Source organism: Fusarium subglutinans, assembly GCF_013396075.1.
Source record: "Fusarium subglutinans strain NRRL 66333 chromosome Unknown NRRL66333_c0000008, whole genome shotgun sequence".
NCBI lineage: Eukaryota > Fungi > Ascomycota > Sordariomycetes > Hypocreales > Nectriaceae > Fusarium > Fusarium subglutinans.
In genome coordinates this window covers 256,254-273,775 of record NW_023502071.1, presented here as the reverse complement: position 1 = coordinate 273,775, position 17,522 = coordinate 256,254, and the positions used below count along the sequence as shown (strand labels likewise).

The window sequence follows — 17,522 nt, the reverse complement described above, 5'->3', positions numbered from 1 at the left end:
GCAACTGTATGCTTGACTACTTCATCCGGTTTCGCAACGTTATCTGCATTCGCATATCACTCAGTGGAACTTTGGAAAAGTCTCCTTCCTCGGCCACTTGGCACGCACTTGTGCCTTTGGGAGGTTGTGCAAGATGCAGTGTGCTGGATTGCTTCTGCGTGCCACACAAGCACGAATTTCCATTTTAGGATGCTTATCCATATGCCTTACTGACCGTAGAGTTCCGGTTATAAAAGCGCAATTTGGTTATTCTAATATTAGTATTAAAATCATCAGGTCTTGTTCGACAGCAGTATATTCCTACCAGTCTAGCCCTGATTTCAAACTCACATCACCGAGAGATCCCGGGTCCATACCATCTTGTCCAGAGACTTGTTGTTACCCCAGACAAGTTATCATTTCATGTCTCAACGCTACAGAAATGGGGCCACTAAGGTCCCCAACACTCTGGGATCAAGGCGAGCAATAACGGCACGTGGATATACTTTCGTCGAGGAAGGGGATATCATTATAATACAGGAGTCCCTTTCCCCAGCAGAAGTCAAGGCCTTGCTCATTGAGAGCCAGGAACCTCCTGAAGCGAAAAGTTCAACACAAAACTCCAGTCAGCATCTCGCTGAGAGGATTTTCATTGATGTTGAAGAGCAAGGGCCAGTCCCCGATTTCCTTGGACATGCGATGCCGATATCGAATGGTTTCAATGGAGACTACTTCGGCAGAGGTGGTGCTAAGGACTCACTCATGAGATCTTGGGTTAATCAAGTGTTGGTATCAGACGTCCATGGTTTGAACCTTCATGAAAAGCAAGCCCGTGTCATTTGCTCTACTCGAGCATCATCAGACTCGTATAGAGCTTGGTTTAACCCTACCTTATGGCTCGAAGGCCAAGCCACACGTTCGGATCTCTTTGATATCGGGTATGCTGAATATTACCAGGACTTTGCGAGGTCGCATAGCTTTACACTCAACTCTTTGGGCTATCGTGGCAGGCCGAAGCGCGATGTGAAATTCCGATGGGTGTATGTCTGTCCCGAGTCTTGATTATGCTCGCTTTTGGAACTGACTTCTCGCCTTTCAAGGCATCTAGAGAGTCTTTCGTCAAACTTTCAAATGCTTGAGGTGAGTCGCCAGCCTTGAGCTCTTTTCTGGTAAGATTCTATCATCTGACCCAAGTTATCTATCATTTCAGCATCTTGTCGCCGAGTGCCCTTTCATCTCCAAGCCTCTCAGATCAGTTGCCCTGAAGGTCCTTCTAGAAGCGAGCCAGCAATGCTCTAAACCAGATGCTTCAAAATCACAAATCGACACAGGGAATGTCATACGATATATAGGACGCCACCGAGTACATTCATTATCTAGGGATACTGATACCCGGGATACCCAGCCTGTGATATTTGTCTCAACGCCCTACCTGCTTATGGCACAAAAGCCACCAGCAGCCCCTGTTTCAGGAGAAACCCGGAAGAGAAACCTCATTGAATTCCTCTATGGTAGCGAATCTGGATCTTTTCAACAGCCATGGTTGGACCGCTCAACTGCGAATGGTTTTAAGTATAGCATTGCAGGCATGCTAGAAGTGCCCGAAGCCAGCTTCCTTTTGATAGGTTCCGGTATGTGTCTTGTTAATAAGCTGAAACACCGAATAACCAGCTAGCAGATATCTTGATAAGCATCTCACGGACATCCTGGGGGCAAATGGTATCAAGTAATATCACCGTAAACCGAGAAGACGAAATTAACACGTGCCGGAATTACACCATTCAGATAATAGATGAGACTAGAACTCGCCGCAGCGACCTAGTTATTGAGAAGGAATGCAGCCATGAGGTCTGTGTTAGCATGTCTCAATTGCTCCACGGATTTCTAACTTTAATTAGAGCTTTGTGCACAAGGCTTTTGGTCTCCCCCGTAACGACAGATTAAGTCTTGGTTCATACATATTGGTTGATGAACACGATCGCCTTGTCAACGATTCGGTTTGGCACAATTACCTCAAGTCGGGAGAAGTGGAGCGACACGTCTTCCGTTTGACGAAAACCCCTTCAGCGTTTCCAGCAGAACATATCAAGGGTTCATCCACAGGTTCTGTTGGTTTTAAGGAAACAAGCACAGATGTGTCCAATCATCAGGCAATAGCTCTAGAGCCATCTCATACTCGAATATATAAGAGCGAGCTGTTGCGCCCAAACGAACTCTCCTTCAGTATTTCGAACAATGAGATCGAAGTGGTAAGTCCGCCGATCCTCTGCGATCACGAATAGCATTTGATTAACCCAATGGCCCTCGTTCACCTAACAGCCTGTGGATACGCCTGACAAACTCGATAAAGATTCATCGAAATCTTGTCTACATTCAGAAATTGACACCATCGCTGTCTACTACAGGAGGATTCCCTTTGCGGTTCGATCGTATTGTTCATTTAATAATGCAGCCTCCGTTTCATCCGTTTCATCTATTTCATCCGTTTCATCTGATAATCTGAAAGAGACAGAGACAACTAAACGTTACCCTAATGTTTTCATATGTACACACCAACGTATCAACATGAGCAAACAGGACAACATCAGATCACATATTAGACTTACAACGCGGGTTTGAGTCGCTATCGAATAAGCCATCTCACTGGTTCCTAACCCATGGTAAGGATCAGGACACTGACAGTGGGTTAGTGAGCGATGGTTGCATGCTATCACATAAATTCATGGATAAAATACAACAGGCTATTCTCAAGAGCCCCTTCGAGGCACTTTTGATAAAGACAACACCTTATACCAGGGATTTCGTTTACGACAAATGCCAAATACTCTGCTCCATTACCGACAAAGAATTATCGCCACTAGCGATTGAACAGAGCGATAGGCGACATTACGAAATATACAGGCCCGGCGCGGTACTAGACATTCAGAATATTTTCAGACTGTCAGATGACCTCTTTTCCCTTTTCCTCCCGCTTTCAAGTAATGCGGCGGCACACACGGTATCCGAGAGGTATTGGGGCGCACTTGACTCAATCATACGCGTTCTGTCTCCCCAAAACTATATCACTGCCAGCTCAAGCTGACAGCCTTTGCAGCAGAAGCATCTCTCAGCCATATTGCCTCGAATATCTGGCCCGGAACTTCACTACGTTATCTCTTCGTTACTTCCCTTCGTTCATCGGGGAGGGCTGGACATGATGTTGAAGCATTTGCCCGCCAATGGATGCAGCGACTGTAACAATGGCACAGTATACTCATCTATTGAGGATGCAGTGTACCACTTACATGAGCGGCATGTCATATGTTATCAAGCCAAAAGAGTCACGACTGTCCTGGATGATCCTTGCTCGAGCTGGGTATGCTTAAAGCAGTGGGAACCCGAACCAGAGCCATATCCGTATGATCCTGACCATGACTTTTGTCTCAACCTGTTAAAAATACGAGATAAAGCTCAAGATGTGCATGCTTCAATGACGGGGGAAGAAACGAAAGTTGAGGTCAGCCTTATACATTGTTTCGAGTATATCATTTGCAAGTTCATTCTTGCAGCTGAAGAAGCCTCACTGGTAAACCAATCAAGGTTGCGCAACTTCAAAACAGGCATGCAGCATTCGGCAGATGAGGGATTATCAGCTATCCATGCTAAGATGATTGAAATTAACCAAAAGATACACGAACAGCTGGACCTTGCAACACGCGACATCATGGTGTCGGGAACAAGTAGAGGCGACAATGATCAGCTGATAGTATCTGACATAGGTCCCGAGTTCCTACTGGCAAACCTCATCAGCAATTTGCAGAATCATACTGCAATGGATCAGACAGGTCAATCGCTAGATATTATTCAGCATTATCGTCGAGTATCATCCGGCCTTCAGTACATTGCTGTGCGAGACCCAAGAAGACGACGGTTCTTGGAAATCTCAGCTCTTGAAGAAGAAACTGACGCTTTGCGTGCAGTTATCGAGATACAGAGGCGAATGGCCAAAACACTCAAGAGGATCCTGAGCCCTGATTTCTTCCGGAATGGGACGACAGATGATGAATATCTCGAGAACCGACGCAAGAGGCACCTATTGGAAAGCGAGCACCTAGGAAGACAAACCCAGAAGCTATCTGAGAATATCAGGACTCTAGAGACATTACTGGGCATTGCCCAAGTAACGAAATACAAGATGAAGCAAGTACTAGAGGTACTTGACGAAGGGCATGGAAAAGCCATTCGTGTTTTCACTTTCGCGACGCTGTTCTTTCTTCCAATGTGAGTACAACAAACTTGGAGCTCTTACGAAGTTGATAAGGAAAACTCACAGCACGATAGGTCTTTCGTCACGAGTTTCTTTGGCATGAATACAACCGATGTCAGAGACATAGGATGGGACCAAAGGCTGTTTTGGTCGTCGGCGATTCCGTTGACTGTTGCAGTTATGTCTTTGGCTTTGGTCTATGGATACAAATGGGATACAGTCTTGGAGTTCCGTGATAAGGTGTTCAAATCACATGAGCCTTACCAGTTCCACTCGATCATTAATCAAGATGTCACCACTTTTACAGAGGAAAGAAATGGCCAGACTAGCATTCCTATCCGTCCTTCCGCATCACCAAAACGGTCGAGGCTATGGGTGAGTGGCGTTGAGAGGCTCAGGGTTGGACTCTGGAGAAAGCGGGAAGCAGGTGGAAGACAGACAACCAACGAGTCTCAGGTGTAACAGTATACAACGGTTTAGCTAGGCAGAAATAAAGATGGACACAAGTCAATGCCAAATAGAAGTAATGAAGGTCGGACAGTATGACTTGATTTGAAGCCCTGACATGGGGACTCTGGTTGATGATCAAAGCTCGTGTAGTTCACTGATTAGAATCCCAAGGCTACACTAAAAAGTCGGATTGGGTTCTCTCGATAACAATTGAACGTAATGACACGTTCGGGGGGGCCGACAGGGCGTAGATGATCGTGTCGACGACGTTTTTGTTCGTTATGCCCTCATCAAAATCACGCTGCTTCTGCCATTCGACACTGGTAGGCGATACATCCTCAATCAGTCCGGGATAAACTGAAGTGACGCGTACCGATGTGCCTTTCAGTTCCTCCACTAAGCCCTGAGTGAAGCCATCTTGAGCAGCCTTTGCAGCTCTGAAGGGGAGTGAAGCGCCTGTAAGCCGCGCGTACTGAAGGCCAGACATTGATACAACATTGTGAATGTCTGCCCGAGGTCGTTGTTTCAATAATGGCAGAAGCTGGCGTGTCAAGATCATGGTGCCAGTGACAGCTGAGTTCACGACCGACAGGATCTGATCATCGGTTTGCTTGTCGAAGCTGCCTTCAGTGAAATGGGCTCCATTATTGACCAAGATATCGATATCAGGATGTGATTCAGCTATTTCCTTCGTCGCTATAGCCACGGAAGCCGGGTCTGAAAGATCGCAGATAATAGGGTACGCTGTTGCACCACTGTCGCTCTTGATTGTCTCGCTGACTTCTTGAAGCGCGCTTTGGGATCTTCCCAACAATATCGGAGTGGCTCCCTGAGAAGCAGCGACGATAGCTAAGGCACGACCAAGGCCGCGACCTGCGCCTGAAATCACTATTTTTCGACCCTTCATGTTTGTGAGTCTCGAATCTTGGGCGGCGTTGGTTGTCACGAGAGGTACTCCTAAGGAGAGATAATTGAAGTGAAGGACGAGGATAATAAGACTCACGCAGCTTACAAATCAGTGGTAAAAGTATTGATAGTCCAAGAAGTAAATGCATGATCGTGACGAAGTTGAAGCTTGATCCGATGACAAATCAATGTGTTCCGCTATCGGCTCCGCTAAGGTACCGTATGTTTCGGGGCCGCTGAGGCCTTGGCCTTGTGTATACGATCGAGTCATATGATAGCGATTTACTATTGACAATTTACGTGGAAATATATCCCAAGATGCAGGTAGATGGGGCTAAATTTCAGATGGTGTTTATGTTTTTACTCACTGGATTATCCCCTCAAGCTGGCTAAGAATCGTCAAATGGGCTGCCCATTCTGACATCTTATTGACGGACCCTATCTTGAAACCATGTCTTGGGTTGGTGCTCTAGCAGCCCGTAGATTACTATAAGCTATGGCAGCCAAATATCTTTCTCAATATCTCGGGTTTTTCGAGTGATAGCATGTCCTCAAGCAGTGATAACTCTTGTTGGCGAGTGAGCATTTTAAGTGGGACTGAGTCAATTTCGCGGTGTGAATAACGAAAACAAACCCGTCAGATCAAGAAACAATTCGTGACTCTTCTCAATTCGCATCATCCGTCGCTTCTTTACCAGATAAAATATGAATGGAGTTATGAGCACCAGTCGCCTCTGCGCGCGCCGTACGGTCTCCTTCGCGATCTCGCAATCGCGTCACGCCACCGCGATCAACGTCCCCTCAATCAGTATCAGCCTCCAAAAACACCGGACCAGCAGCCAATGCTGTAGCAAAAAGAACGCCTCCCAACCATCGACTCCGCCATCTATAACATCGCGCGAATTTTGGACCTTAAAGTCAGCTTGGAAGAGAGCTTCTGTCAACACTACGCGATGCCTCATCGGGTGTACAGTCGGTGACTTTGCAGCCATGTGGTTTCTCCAAGCCTATTATCCCGGGCTCAGTATGGGAATAGTGATGCCAATCTCTAGTTAGTGACCAATCAACTCTAGTCGAACAGAAAGCTAATAAAGCAGTGGCCTCTGGTGTTTCAACGTCCATTCTTCTGGAGACGGTAATGCTACGCATCGGCCGTGACGGATTGACTTGGCTTACGGCGATGAGGACAGCTGTCGGCATGAGCCTCATCTCCATGCTAACCATGGAAGCAGCTGAAAATGCGGTGGATTACTATTTGACGGGAGGACAAGTTGCTCTTGACGATCCATCATTCTGGCTTGCTGCTCTGGTGTCAATTGCAGCGGGTTTTCTGGCGCCTTTACCATACAATTACGCGAGGTTGCGCAAGTACGGAAAAGCCTGTCACTGAAAAGCTCACGAAAAAGGACCTTGCATCTGGCTTTGAGCATGTATTATCATGAGTATCGCTTCTTGAATTGTAGAATTACATTAGGTGGAATCTCTATTCTTGTGTATCACAATTAGTAGCGTAGGCTTTGTTGAGTCACTCACTGGCTTAGCATCTCCGGTAATCATTTTCCGCCCTCGCCAGGCCGGGTCGTGATGCCGTGACCGGTGTTTGCCAAGCTTTGCTTTGACAGAGAAAGAGATAACAGGCATTTCATCATCGTTCAATTGGTGTAGGGATTTGACTGGTGAGAAGACTGGCTGCTCCAGACTGATGCCGGCTGGTGAATCGACTTCTCACAAGGCACAACGATTGAGTGCTGACATCGTGGAGCGGCCTCAACAAATAACTCCAGGCAATCATCTCTCAACCATCGGCTTCAGAAAACAAAACACCGCTTATAAATATCATCCAATCTACCCCAGTGCCCCGCCATTAACCTGCAGCCAAGAAGTCTCCAGATAAACAACCCCAAGAGATCTAGCCAAGCCTGGCGTTTTACCTCCTGGAGTCTCGACCTTTTTCTGGCACGTAGCGCGACACGTGAACCATCGGAGCTTCATCAGTCTCCGAACCATTTTGCGTGATAGCATTGCGATGAGAGCAACTGCCCGGCGCAAAAAGTAGACTCCGTGGAAGATGTTTGTCTCTTATCTCATCTCGAGTTAGATCTGTGACGGAGAGGTGCCGTTTTGTAGCGCCGATGAGATTTGTCCTCGGATGTTGGAAGTAATGGTGGTGTCATTGGGATGATGATCCAGGGCTGGATTAAGCATACTTTATGCGTAAAATAAACAATGACTCGTAGCGCGGATCTGCAAATTTGGGGTTCATGCACAACGAACAGTGATAATGGTAATGAGATTGAAGCAAGATTGATAACAGGTAAACACATCCACAGATCTAAACAATCACCGTTTTCTCGGGTCCAATGCGATTATCGACATGCAATAATCGCTATGACCATCTCTTCATTCTTGACTGGATCTAGAGTCGCATCGGTCATCCCATCAAATCTAATGGTTCCCCCCATTCTCACTCACCATCTCCACAACCATAACCCCATGCACCATCAAATGAGACACTACACAGTTGTCATTAGCGTCACTCTCCCCTCCCAAATTAACCTTGAAAGTAACCTTTTCCTTCCTCCGGCCTCTACTTCTGCCCCCGAAGGCCATTTACCCCAGGTTTACTACCACTTCCCCAGGTTTATTCCCCGCCCCCCACGAAGATCACCGTCCAGAGCCCATAAATATAGGGAGCCTGGACCTCTTACGAAAATTTTCTTCGTCACGCCAAACTCACCAACACAACGAGAACAACCACAATGGCTACCACTACTGACCAGAAGCGTGAGGCGCCCGAGTTTGCGCATGTCAATAGCATTCTCGAGGATGAGAAGCCTTCGCAGGTGGAGGAGCGAGATTGGACGGGTACTGTCAAGAAGACAGACCCTGAAGAGATCCGCCTTGTCAAGAAGCTTGATCTCTGGATCATGGTGAGTGATACCCACGCCAATGCTTGGCTTCCAAACTGACATTCGCAGCCTTGTCTTTGTGTCATGTACTTCCTCAACTACGTCGATCGAAATGCCATCGCTCAAGCACGACTGAATAACTTGGAGGAGGATCTCAACATGACTGGCACCGAATTCAACACGACTGTTTCGATGTATGTTGACGCGACTGTCAAGTTTTGGGAATACTTCTGACGATTTTAGTTTGTTTGTTGGTTATGTTCTCATGCAGGTTCCCAGCAACATGTTGATCACCAAGGTGAAGCCTGGTATGTACATGAGTGCTTGGATGCTGGTTTGGGCTGCTGTCTCTGCTTGCACGGCTCTTGTCAAGAACTATGGTGGCTTGGTTGCCTGCCGATTCTTCCTGGGTATCACCGAGGCTCCTTTCTACCCTGGTGCCACTTACATGCTCTCCATCTTCTACACCCGCAAAGGTCAGTTTCTCGCTCGTGAGAAGAATGCAAGATACTAACGTGAATCAGAGGTCGCTGCTCGTATTGCAGTGCTTTACTGCGCACAGATTCTGGCCACTGGCTTCTCGGGTCTCATTGCCGCTGGTATCTTTGCAGGCTTGGATGGAAAGGCCGGTCTTGCAGGATGGCGATGGCGAGTTACTCAGCCTCTATCTCAATAACATTCTAACAGTTGTAGGCTTTTTATCATTGAGGGTGCTGCCACTGCTCTTGTCGCCATCGTCGGATTCTTCATGCTTCCCAACACTCCCCTCACCACCCGCTGGCTCAACGAACGCGAGAAGCAGCTTGCTCACGAGCGCATGGAGAAGGACAAGGCCTATGACTCTGCGGAGGGCGGTTCATCCTGGGAGGGCTTGAAGCAGGCTTGCGCTGATAAGCGAACATGGCTTTTCTGCCTCATGCAGAACTTCCATCTGTCTGCATGCTCCTTCAACTCCTTCTTTCCCACGTGAGTGATCCCGACTTGCTTTGCATGGCCACAGCTAACAGTGTCGTAGTGTCATCAAGACTCTCGGCTTCAACACTACTATTACCCTCGTCATGACCTGCCCTCCCTTCATCTTCGCTGGTACGGCTGGTATCCTCTTCGGTTGGAACTCTGGACGCATGCATGAGCGTACCTGGCACATCACCGCTGGACTATCCATTGCCGTTGCTGGTTTCGTTCTTGCTGCCTGCACTCTCAACACCGCTGCTCGCTATGTCGCTTGCTTCATCTTCCCCATGGGTGCCTATGCTGTCAACTCTGTCATCATCGGGTGGGCATCCTCTACTCTATCACAGACCAAGGAGAAGAAGGCTGTTGTGTTGGCAATGACCAACGTCGGCGGACAGGTAAGATACCCAGCTGTCTTGTTTCTACACTCATACTGACTTTGGCATAGATCGGTTACATCTATGGTGCTTACCTCTGGCCCAAGAGTGACTCTCCTCGATATGGAATTGGTTTCGGTGCCTCTGCTGGCTTTGCTCTGTGCTCAATTGCCTGTGCTTGGGCCATTCGCGTCCTCTTGATCCGCGAGAACCGCCGCATCCGCGCATCCACCTCTGAGCAGGTCAACCTTTATGGATACTAAACTTGGAATGAGAAATGAATAATGTAGTCGATATACCTGGGGGGGTCTGAATAGATACTGTTTTGAATACTTGGCTCTTGTCACCGTGAATGTCGACCCACGTGGAGTGGATTGAGGGGAGTTTTTCAGCTTGCAACATGCATGAAGGCTCAGCCACTGACACTTTTTATTCGTTGCTATCATGCCAACACCTCCGAGAGATGTCTATTGGCTTAGGCAACATTACCTCATTATCTTGGCTGACTGGGTAGCCCAGCTTAGCCCCGCACGGTTGCCTAACTTGGGAAATGCGATAAATACGCAACTTGGCTCGAGATAAGCCCGCCTTACTCTTTCAATCCTTAGGCTTCTCTCCATCCATCGCCCAAGATGGCCAAATTACTTCGTCAAGATATCCTTGCCAAGACCCCAAATCCCCAGGATGAAAGCCCTCTCTACGCCAAGCTCCCAGGAGAAGTCAGAGACAACATCTTCTCTTATGTTCTCACGGATCATCCGGACCCAACACCAACCAAAAAGTTCAAGGAAAACACATGCTACACTCGCCCTTCGTATCTAGCAGCTCAATCAACCGATACCAGACTTCTTCGTACCTGTCGCGCTATCTACCGCGAAACTTGGTTCAAGCCATTTGTCCTGCGAGAGCACACAGAATGGGCTACAAGTGAAGACCGTGCTCCTCCACCTGGCAAGGCTCCTCCACGTCTGCGCCCCATGGTCGCAGAGATCTCCAAATCTTTAGGCACAGACAATGTCGAGATTGAGAGACTGAGAATCTTTGCTCAGATGTACAGACTCGAAGAAAACGGTCTGCAAGACATCCTACGGATGCCCCATCTGGCTCCCCGCACCATTACGCTCACCATTCGTCACACTGATTGGTGGTATTGGGAGGAGGATGAGCCCCTACACTTCGAGGGAAACTGGATCGAGGGAGTTTCTCAAGTGCTGACTCCCAGTACGACTCAATTCTGCATTGAGCTGGAGTCGCTCGAGCGTAAGAAGGATCAGGTCGACAAGATCGCCAAGCAGATGGTCGACGCATGGTTCTTCAAACGACCCGATGGCGTTGTTCTCTACGCTGATACATCAGATGCCAACCGCAAAGTAAGTCGCTGGAGTGGATCAAGCACTTGGCACGGTCAACGCTGGACTCGAGATGAAACGGAACCCAACAAACTCGACTACTACATCGTCTCCATCACGTTCCGTCCTCTGATCTCTATTGAGAGAAGTGGTGGCTCCGTAAGCGAACGTGCAATCAAGGAAGCACAAGACCCTCACGACTTGGGTCGTCCCAAACTCTTGCTTCCAGACAACCAAGAGAGAATAACGACCGAATACCCTTGTGAGTTGATCAGTGATTCAGATGGTGAGAGCGATTCAGATGAAGCATATTGTACAATGTTTGATTGATCGTAATACAGACGATGAAGGTTACAGTGGATTGCCGCAGCCAGAGTCGGACAACGATGAGTGGTATGCGGAAATGGAGGAGATCTATGGCAATGGCCGATTCATGCAAGGACTGTATGTCGGCCGCTTAGAGTAGGGTAAATCGAGCCGTCACCTATCTTATTTCTTTAAATAAACTTTGGCCAAACTGCGGCTGTCTATGTTATTGTCTGGTAAATTTCTAAAATGCCGCGTTTCGGGCTGCTTCAGCCCACGTCCAGAAATCCCAAAGTGCGGCTGAGCTTCCAACCAACCACCAACCTCGAGCATTCGCAAAATCAGGCTGTGCATGTCTGCCTTACCCCGCTTCCTGATCATCGCAAAGGTGACCTTTTCTGTTGAATCTGTACTCGACTGCCTTTTCGTCAAACCCTAAACAGATCATGAAGTCGACTGTCCCACTCATGAACTACTATCAAAGTTGATACAGCCCAAGCCATCGACAACCATCTCTACGCCCTCGCCTAAACTTCTATGAGCACCTCAGTCCGCAATGAGGTTCCTCAACGTGAAGACCTTGAAACTACATAGTTTTGATGACGCCTCTGCATACCCGCCCTATGCGATCCTCTCTCATTGCTGGTATTCATCGGAACACGAGCTGACCTTCAAAGACTTTGAAGATCTAAGTCAGCACACTTCAAAACCCGGGTATTCCAAGATCATCAGCGCCTGCCATGCCACCGTTACTCAGGGCTACGACTGGCTCTGGGCGGACAGTGTCTGCATCAATGAAGAAGACGCAGTTGAGAAGGAGGAGACCATGAAAAAGATTTACTCAATGTTTTTAAAAGCAGGAATTTGTCTGCTGTATCTCAGCGAAATACCCAATGCGAATATCAAGGATGATGGTAAAGAAGTATTATCTTCAGAGGTTCGAAAGAGCCGGTGGGTGAGTCGAGCATGGACTTACCAAGAGTTAATTCCACCGCATAAGTCGGTATTTTATGCCGCCGATTGGTCTCAATTAGACCCAGAGTTTCAGGCTAAAATCAACACTAAAATACCTGGAGTGAGCCAAGACGATGGATCAAAAGAAGACAGAACACATCGCCATTTTCCGTACCAACCTCCCAGAGTCCGAAGTTCTCGGCGGAAGAGCAAGCCAGTCTATCAACCGGGGGCTGCCACAGAAGAAGAGATCCAAGCTGCCGAGAACCCAACCCCAACCCCAACTCCGTCACCTCCCCCGGCTGTAGTCGAACCTCAGCACAAAAGTAATGCTAGCCAAAGTAAACAACCCTCAACCACCACTGATGGTTCCGCCCCAAGAACTTCAGGGCCGACAGGGGCTGGGTCACCGAGTTCGTTCACATCCTTCAGCTCTGCTCAACCCGCCAGTAAGGAGGAGCGGGAAAGTCTTATCAACTCGCAACTAGATATTTACCTCAACACCCCTTACGAATCGGCACTGATGAGCTCATTCATACACAGAACGGGGTGGTCCGGTGACTCTGGTGACGACGATGTAACGAGGGACTTCAACGACCTGCCAGCAAACAGGTGAGGGTACCCCAAGGCTTAGATGCACAAGACTAATTTGTTGGGATAGCCAACACGGCATCCGTATCCTGATTCTTGACAACGACCATGCCGTCGGACATGCACTATCATCGCTGCTGCAAGAATTTTAATTCCAGCTATAGTCACTGTTGACAGTGGCTACGTGGTCAACTTAAAGGGATCCGGTTATGACATTGTTTTCGCTCGTGGGAAGGGAACTCCTTTGCTCTACATGCCGCCAAATTACAGCCACCGAGGGGCCGCCCAAATGTTAAAAAAAAGCCTTACTGTGCCGCTCTTACCCTCTTCTGTTCCAACGGTAACATTCGAGGAATATGGGGAATACCAGGTCATCTGCGAGTCGCAGAAGCAGATGTGCCTTGCGGGTCTTACATCAGCAGTACTTAGAGATGAGAAGGCCTACGGGAATGACTTCACGTTGAAGTTTGGGGTCGCGTTTTCCGATGGCTCTGTCTGTTCGCCACAAGTGTCGTTCTCGGATCTCGCTTCTCATAACTCTCCCTTGGAGCCTGTAGCGCAAGGTGAGCCATTGGATCATCCGACTATGGACCTTGCAACTTCGGGTCTCTTTGGTGATCAGCAGGCCATGGACCACCTCGCTAATGGACATCATGTCCTCCTCCGTCCGATGAAGGATGCAGGGCCAGCGGACAGCTACCCTCATAACCCTGGTTCTATCAATACCCAAAGCCCTAACGAGTATGGTAGTGTACAAAGCGAGGCCATCACCAATAGCCCATGTTCGTCAACTTTTGACCTCACAGTCCAGAGTAAAGGGACACATCCGTCGACCGTCCCTACTTCTCTGGCGCATAAGTCCCAAAATCTAAAGCCTCTCTTGAGCTCTCTGCAGGCAACAGTAGGCCAAGCCGACGAAGAGAAGAATGAATCACCAACTCAACACGAAGAAGAACAGAATCAGTGGTCTCCTCGCAAGTCCGAAAAGAGTCACGCTGAATTCGATAGAGCTACAACTTATTCTTTTGATACGCTCTCTGATGACCCCAAATTGCAATACTTCCAGGCCTTTATAGATCAACTCGCTGAAGATGTGAGGGCCGATATTCAAGGCACAACTATGAAAGACGTCGGACCAGGTTTCCTTGAAGACATCCTAAGAGAGTTTGCTTGGAAGCTACACGGAGAGGCAACCAACCCTTTTCAGCTCGAAACGTCTGTCATCATCCACCGTAAGAGGAGGTAAGCATGCAGTCTCCGTACATTCTTTAGTGTTCACAGCTTATACGCTCAATAGATATATTGTCGACCTTCTGGACTTCCAGGTTCCGTCATTTGAAACAGTTGAGAGCGAGTCGGTTCATAGTTTCATGGGCTCGGAGGAGGCAGACTATGAAAACGGAACTCCCACTGAACCCTTTAGAAAAGCAGAAGAAACGATTGTTGACTGGATAGGCGGCGTTAGCTCTGGAGCAACAAGCCACCTTTCACAAATGCCAAAGTATAGACAATTCATCCAAGGTTCTAACGCTTACCGATGGCTTCTGGCCAAGATTAGCCAACATCGTCAGCTTGCATGCGAGAAACCTAGCAGTATGGACAAGATTGGAGCAAGCATCAGAGAGGATCTCAGATCTCATATCTCTCAACGCAAGATTAGTAGGAGTCAAGCGCCTATCTGGTTCGAGATGATATACATTCTGGGATGGGATCCAATGCGTTTGATGCGGCGTGCTGGGATTTCCTCAGACTTTGCTAAAGCTTTGCCCAACATTATTTGCTTGACCGGTAGCTGGAACGAAGCTCAGGCTACAACTGTTGCCGAGTACATGGAGCAAACATGGCCACAATCTGGTGGTGCTATCATTACTCTACTTCAAGAAATACTTTCGGTCTGGGAAAAGAGTAATGCTGGTAAGTATGTACTTTCTATCACGGCACATTTTGTAACATTACCGCAGGACATTCCGAGATTTCGGTTGATTGCAAACACTCTTTTGATCTCATTGCACTCAAAGGTGTTATAAAGCCTGACTCGGATGGCAATATCTGTTATCAAGTATCTGCAAAAGGTGGCTACTACATCGTGTCCGAAATAGGCGAACAAATATCTTGGCTGGCCTCTGCCCTTCGATCGGTTACAGGGACAGGCAGCGACTTTGTTTCAACTACACCAAGCATCGAGACTTTGTTCACAAGCGTAGTCAGAAGTAGAAGTAGTGAGAGGATCAAGGGTATTACAGGGACCTGCTGCATCAAGTTTAGCCAGCGAATCGAAGCCCCCGACGATCTAGATTCAGGTTCATGCTGGAAACGGCTGTTCAGCCGTCCTAACTTTGTACGCGGCTACCCGATTCAGCGACGCTCAATGCCTCGAACTGGCCTGGAGATGCCCTTACGATATGCAGCCTCTATTGTGGGATCTTATGAGGTGGTTCGATGGGACGGGAGACTGTTGATCAAAGGATTCAACATGCTAATGATTGCTACACATGTGGCTACTGATGTGATGGTGTGGCATCTTTATGTCACTGATAAACCTGGGGTGAGAATCTCATATGTTGACCCAAGGCTTGATGAGATCGAGTTGAAGTATCCTGAGGAGATATCTCTGCGGTACATTGAGAGGAAACGTCATATCATAGGATGGTGCACTAAAGCTACAGACCTTTGTGGTGAGAAACCCTTTTCACGCTCTGGCCAATACAACAAGAGTGGCCACTGACAGGTAACAGGAAATCCTACAGCCAACCATGCGATAAAACCCGCTGGTTTACCTAGGGCACCAGCGTCCACCGTGATCGATAAATTATATATCGAAGGCGGCAGCCCCGTTACGGCTGGTCTCATGTTAGATATAAACAAAAAAGAGCAGCCATTCTGGCTACAACGAGAGAAAGACTACCCAAGTCTCCTTAATTGGGTCAAACTTCAACCTGTTGTATTCTATGATGTGGAGGACCGACGTGCATGGCTCGTCGATGGTGCTTCTGCCGTGCTCCATCTTGTCCGCGTGTCGCTTCACCGAGATACAAACGACCCTGAATCAGCCTACGACTGGGTCTACGATCCCAGCAAGCTTAAGGATTACTGGCCTGGGGTTGGAAGTCGCCAAGCAGCACTCCAGACTTTGAAGCGATGGGAGAATCGTGCTCTGAGTGTTTACGTCGTTGGTAACCATGTCGATCCGAATGGCGCCCTGATTCCAAAGTATTCTACATTCGAGGAGCGGGTGGAAAACATTCTTCACTCTATAGAAAGGCTTGTCGATAGGCAGGCCAAGACAGCCTCCCAAGATGGCATCAGGATTTCTCAAACGCTGGATCCACGTCGAGAAATCGTTGGTTTCGACATCGTCGACATCATCGATCCGTCGGTCCCGATATATCCGCGGATTCAACATCTCAACGCGTGGGGTCATGGTTGGAATGACTTGATACCAACAATCGGCATAACTACTATCTTTGGGCGCAATTTTGGGGATCTAATACGATCTGATAAGCCTGATGAAATTTGTCCAAATTGGAGATCGATTCCAACAGGAAGGGACTACTTGGCTGCGTCTGTTTCGACGATGCAGATGCTCCATGAGAAGCGGCTCCTTAGAATGGAGCCGGGTCTTGTCGGAGGTGAACTCACCAAGAAGATTACATGGGTAGCCTCCAAAGAGGCATCCGTGCAGTGCAATTGCCTCAAGAGACACAGCATGAGAGGTGCCCAAGTTGCTAGGAGCGAGTGCAATCATAACCCTGTCCAATTCCTTGCCAGGAAATGGTGGTCCCGTACAACACCACACGGCCTAAAGCCTGTGCACTTGGGATCGCTTGATCCTGGAGGGGCCGTGATATTTGGCCACACTGTTCTGGGACTAAGGGCTGGAGACAGATCAACGTCGAGACAGGCAGATGATGACGGTGCTGCATCGACGACCAGCGGCGAGCAGACCCAAGATGCTTCAGCAACTGGCTCAATCGTGAGTCAGACGACATCCATTACTGTCCCTAGTGTTGGAAATTCCAGCCAGGACGTGAGAAGTGCTCAGCAGAGCTTGGATAGTACAAGTAACGCGACAGGTGAGGGTAAGAGGAAGAGATGGTCAAAGTTCAAGGATTGGGTCAAAAGATAAGTGTTACATAGGTTTGTTCGGGTACCCGATGTGCTTTAGAGAGCAGATTGTAGATACGATCTCTTTCAAATGGCTTGGGTGAGAATGAAAGTCTTGCTTCAGGATACAAAAGGAGCTGTGCTTTCAGCAGCTTTCTCCGTCATCTTTTTTTGTCAAGAAGTGACAGTGGCTGTCATGTTTCTACCAGCAGAGCCACCGAGTCAAGCCTTCTCAAGGTTAATACGTAGTTTCTTCCCTTCATCACCTTCAAACAAGTCGATTACTGAATCTCACAGGCAACGGAAGAATTCTTGTTGCGCAGGTCATGACCCGATTGTGTGCAAAGCCAAGCGGTAGAGCACTAACAGATCCAGCTGACATATACGTATGGAACTG

At 48.2% G+C, this 17,522-nt stretch overlaps 4 protein-coding genes across 4 annotated transcripts; 3 read left to right on the top strand and 1 right to left on the bottom strand.

Moving 5' to 3' along the window:
* Nucleotides 1–133: 133 nt before the first annotated feature.
* FSUBG_1533 (mg2+ transporter) lies at nt 134–4,687 on the top strand (the record flags this gene model as incomplete). Its single annotated transcript, XM_036679210.1, has 9 exons — nt 134–138; nt 420–1,019; nt 1,080–1,119; nt 1,190–1,610; nt 1,772–1,827; nt 1,878–2,228; nt 3,252–3,334; nt 3,559–4,239; nt 4,300–4,687. 9 exons carry the CDS (start codon nt 134–136, stop codon nt 4,685–4,687), a joined length of 2,625 nt encoding a protein of 874 aa, XP_036543007.1.
* Nucleotides 4,688–4,847: 160 nt separating this feature from the next.
* FSUBG_1532 (ketoreductase) lies at nt 4,848–5,582 on the bottom strand (the record flags this gene model as incomplete). Its single annotated transcript, XM_036679209.1, has 1 exon — nt 4,848–5,582. The coding sequence occupies one exon, from the start codon at nt 5,580–5,582 to the stop codon at nt 4,848–4,850; it is 735 nt and encodes a 244-aa protein (XP_036543006.1).
* A 2,758-nt stretch (nt 5,583–8,340) lies between these two features.
* FSUBG_1531 (tartrate transporter) lies at nt 8,341–10,084 on the top strand (the record flags this gene model as incomplete). The annotated part of the gene is made up of 7 exons (XM_036679208.1): nt 8,341–8,511; nt 8,560–8,684; nt 8,734–8,966; nt 9,015–9,142; nt 9,200–9,456; nt 9,506–9,842; nt 9,893–10,084. 7 exons carry the CDS (start codon nt 8,341–8,343, stop codon nt 10,082–10,084), a joined length of 1,443 nt encoding a protein of 480 aa, XP_036543005.1.
* Nucleotides 10,085–10,453: 369 nt separating this feature from the next.
* FSUBG_1530 (uncharacterized protein) lies at nt 10,454–17,147 on the top strand (the record flags this gene model as incomplete). The annotated part of the gene is made up of 7 exons (XM_036679207.1): nt 10,454–11,432; nt 11,512–11,614; nt 12,071–13,042; nt 13,199–14,263; nt 14,319–14,935; nt 14,983–15,696; nt 15,757–17,147. The coding sequence occupies 7 exons, from the start codon at nt 10,454–10,456 to the stop codon at nt 17,145–17,147; spliced, it is 5,841 nt and encodes a 1,946-aa protein (XP_036543004.1).
* Between the last annotated feature and the right edge of the window lie 375 nt (nt 17,148–17,522).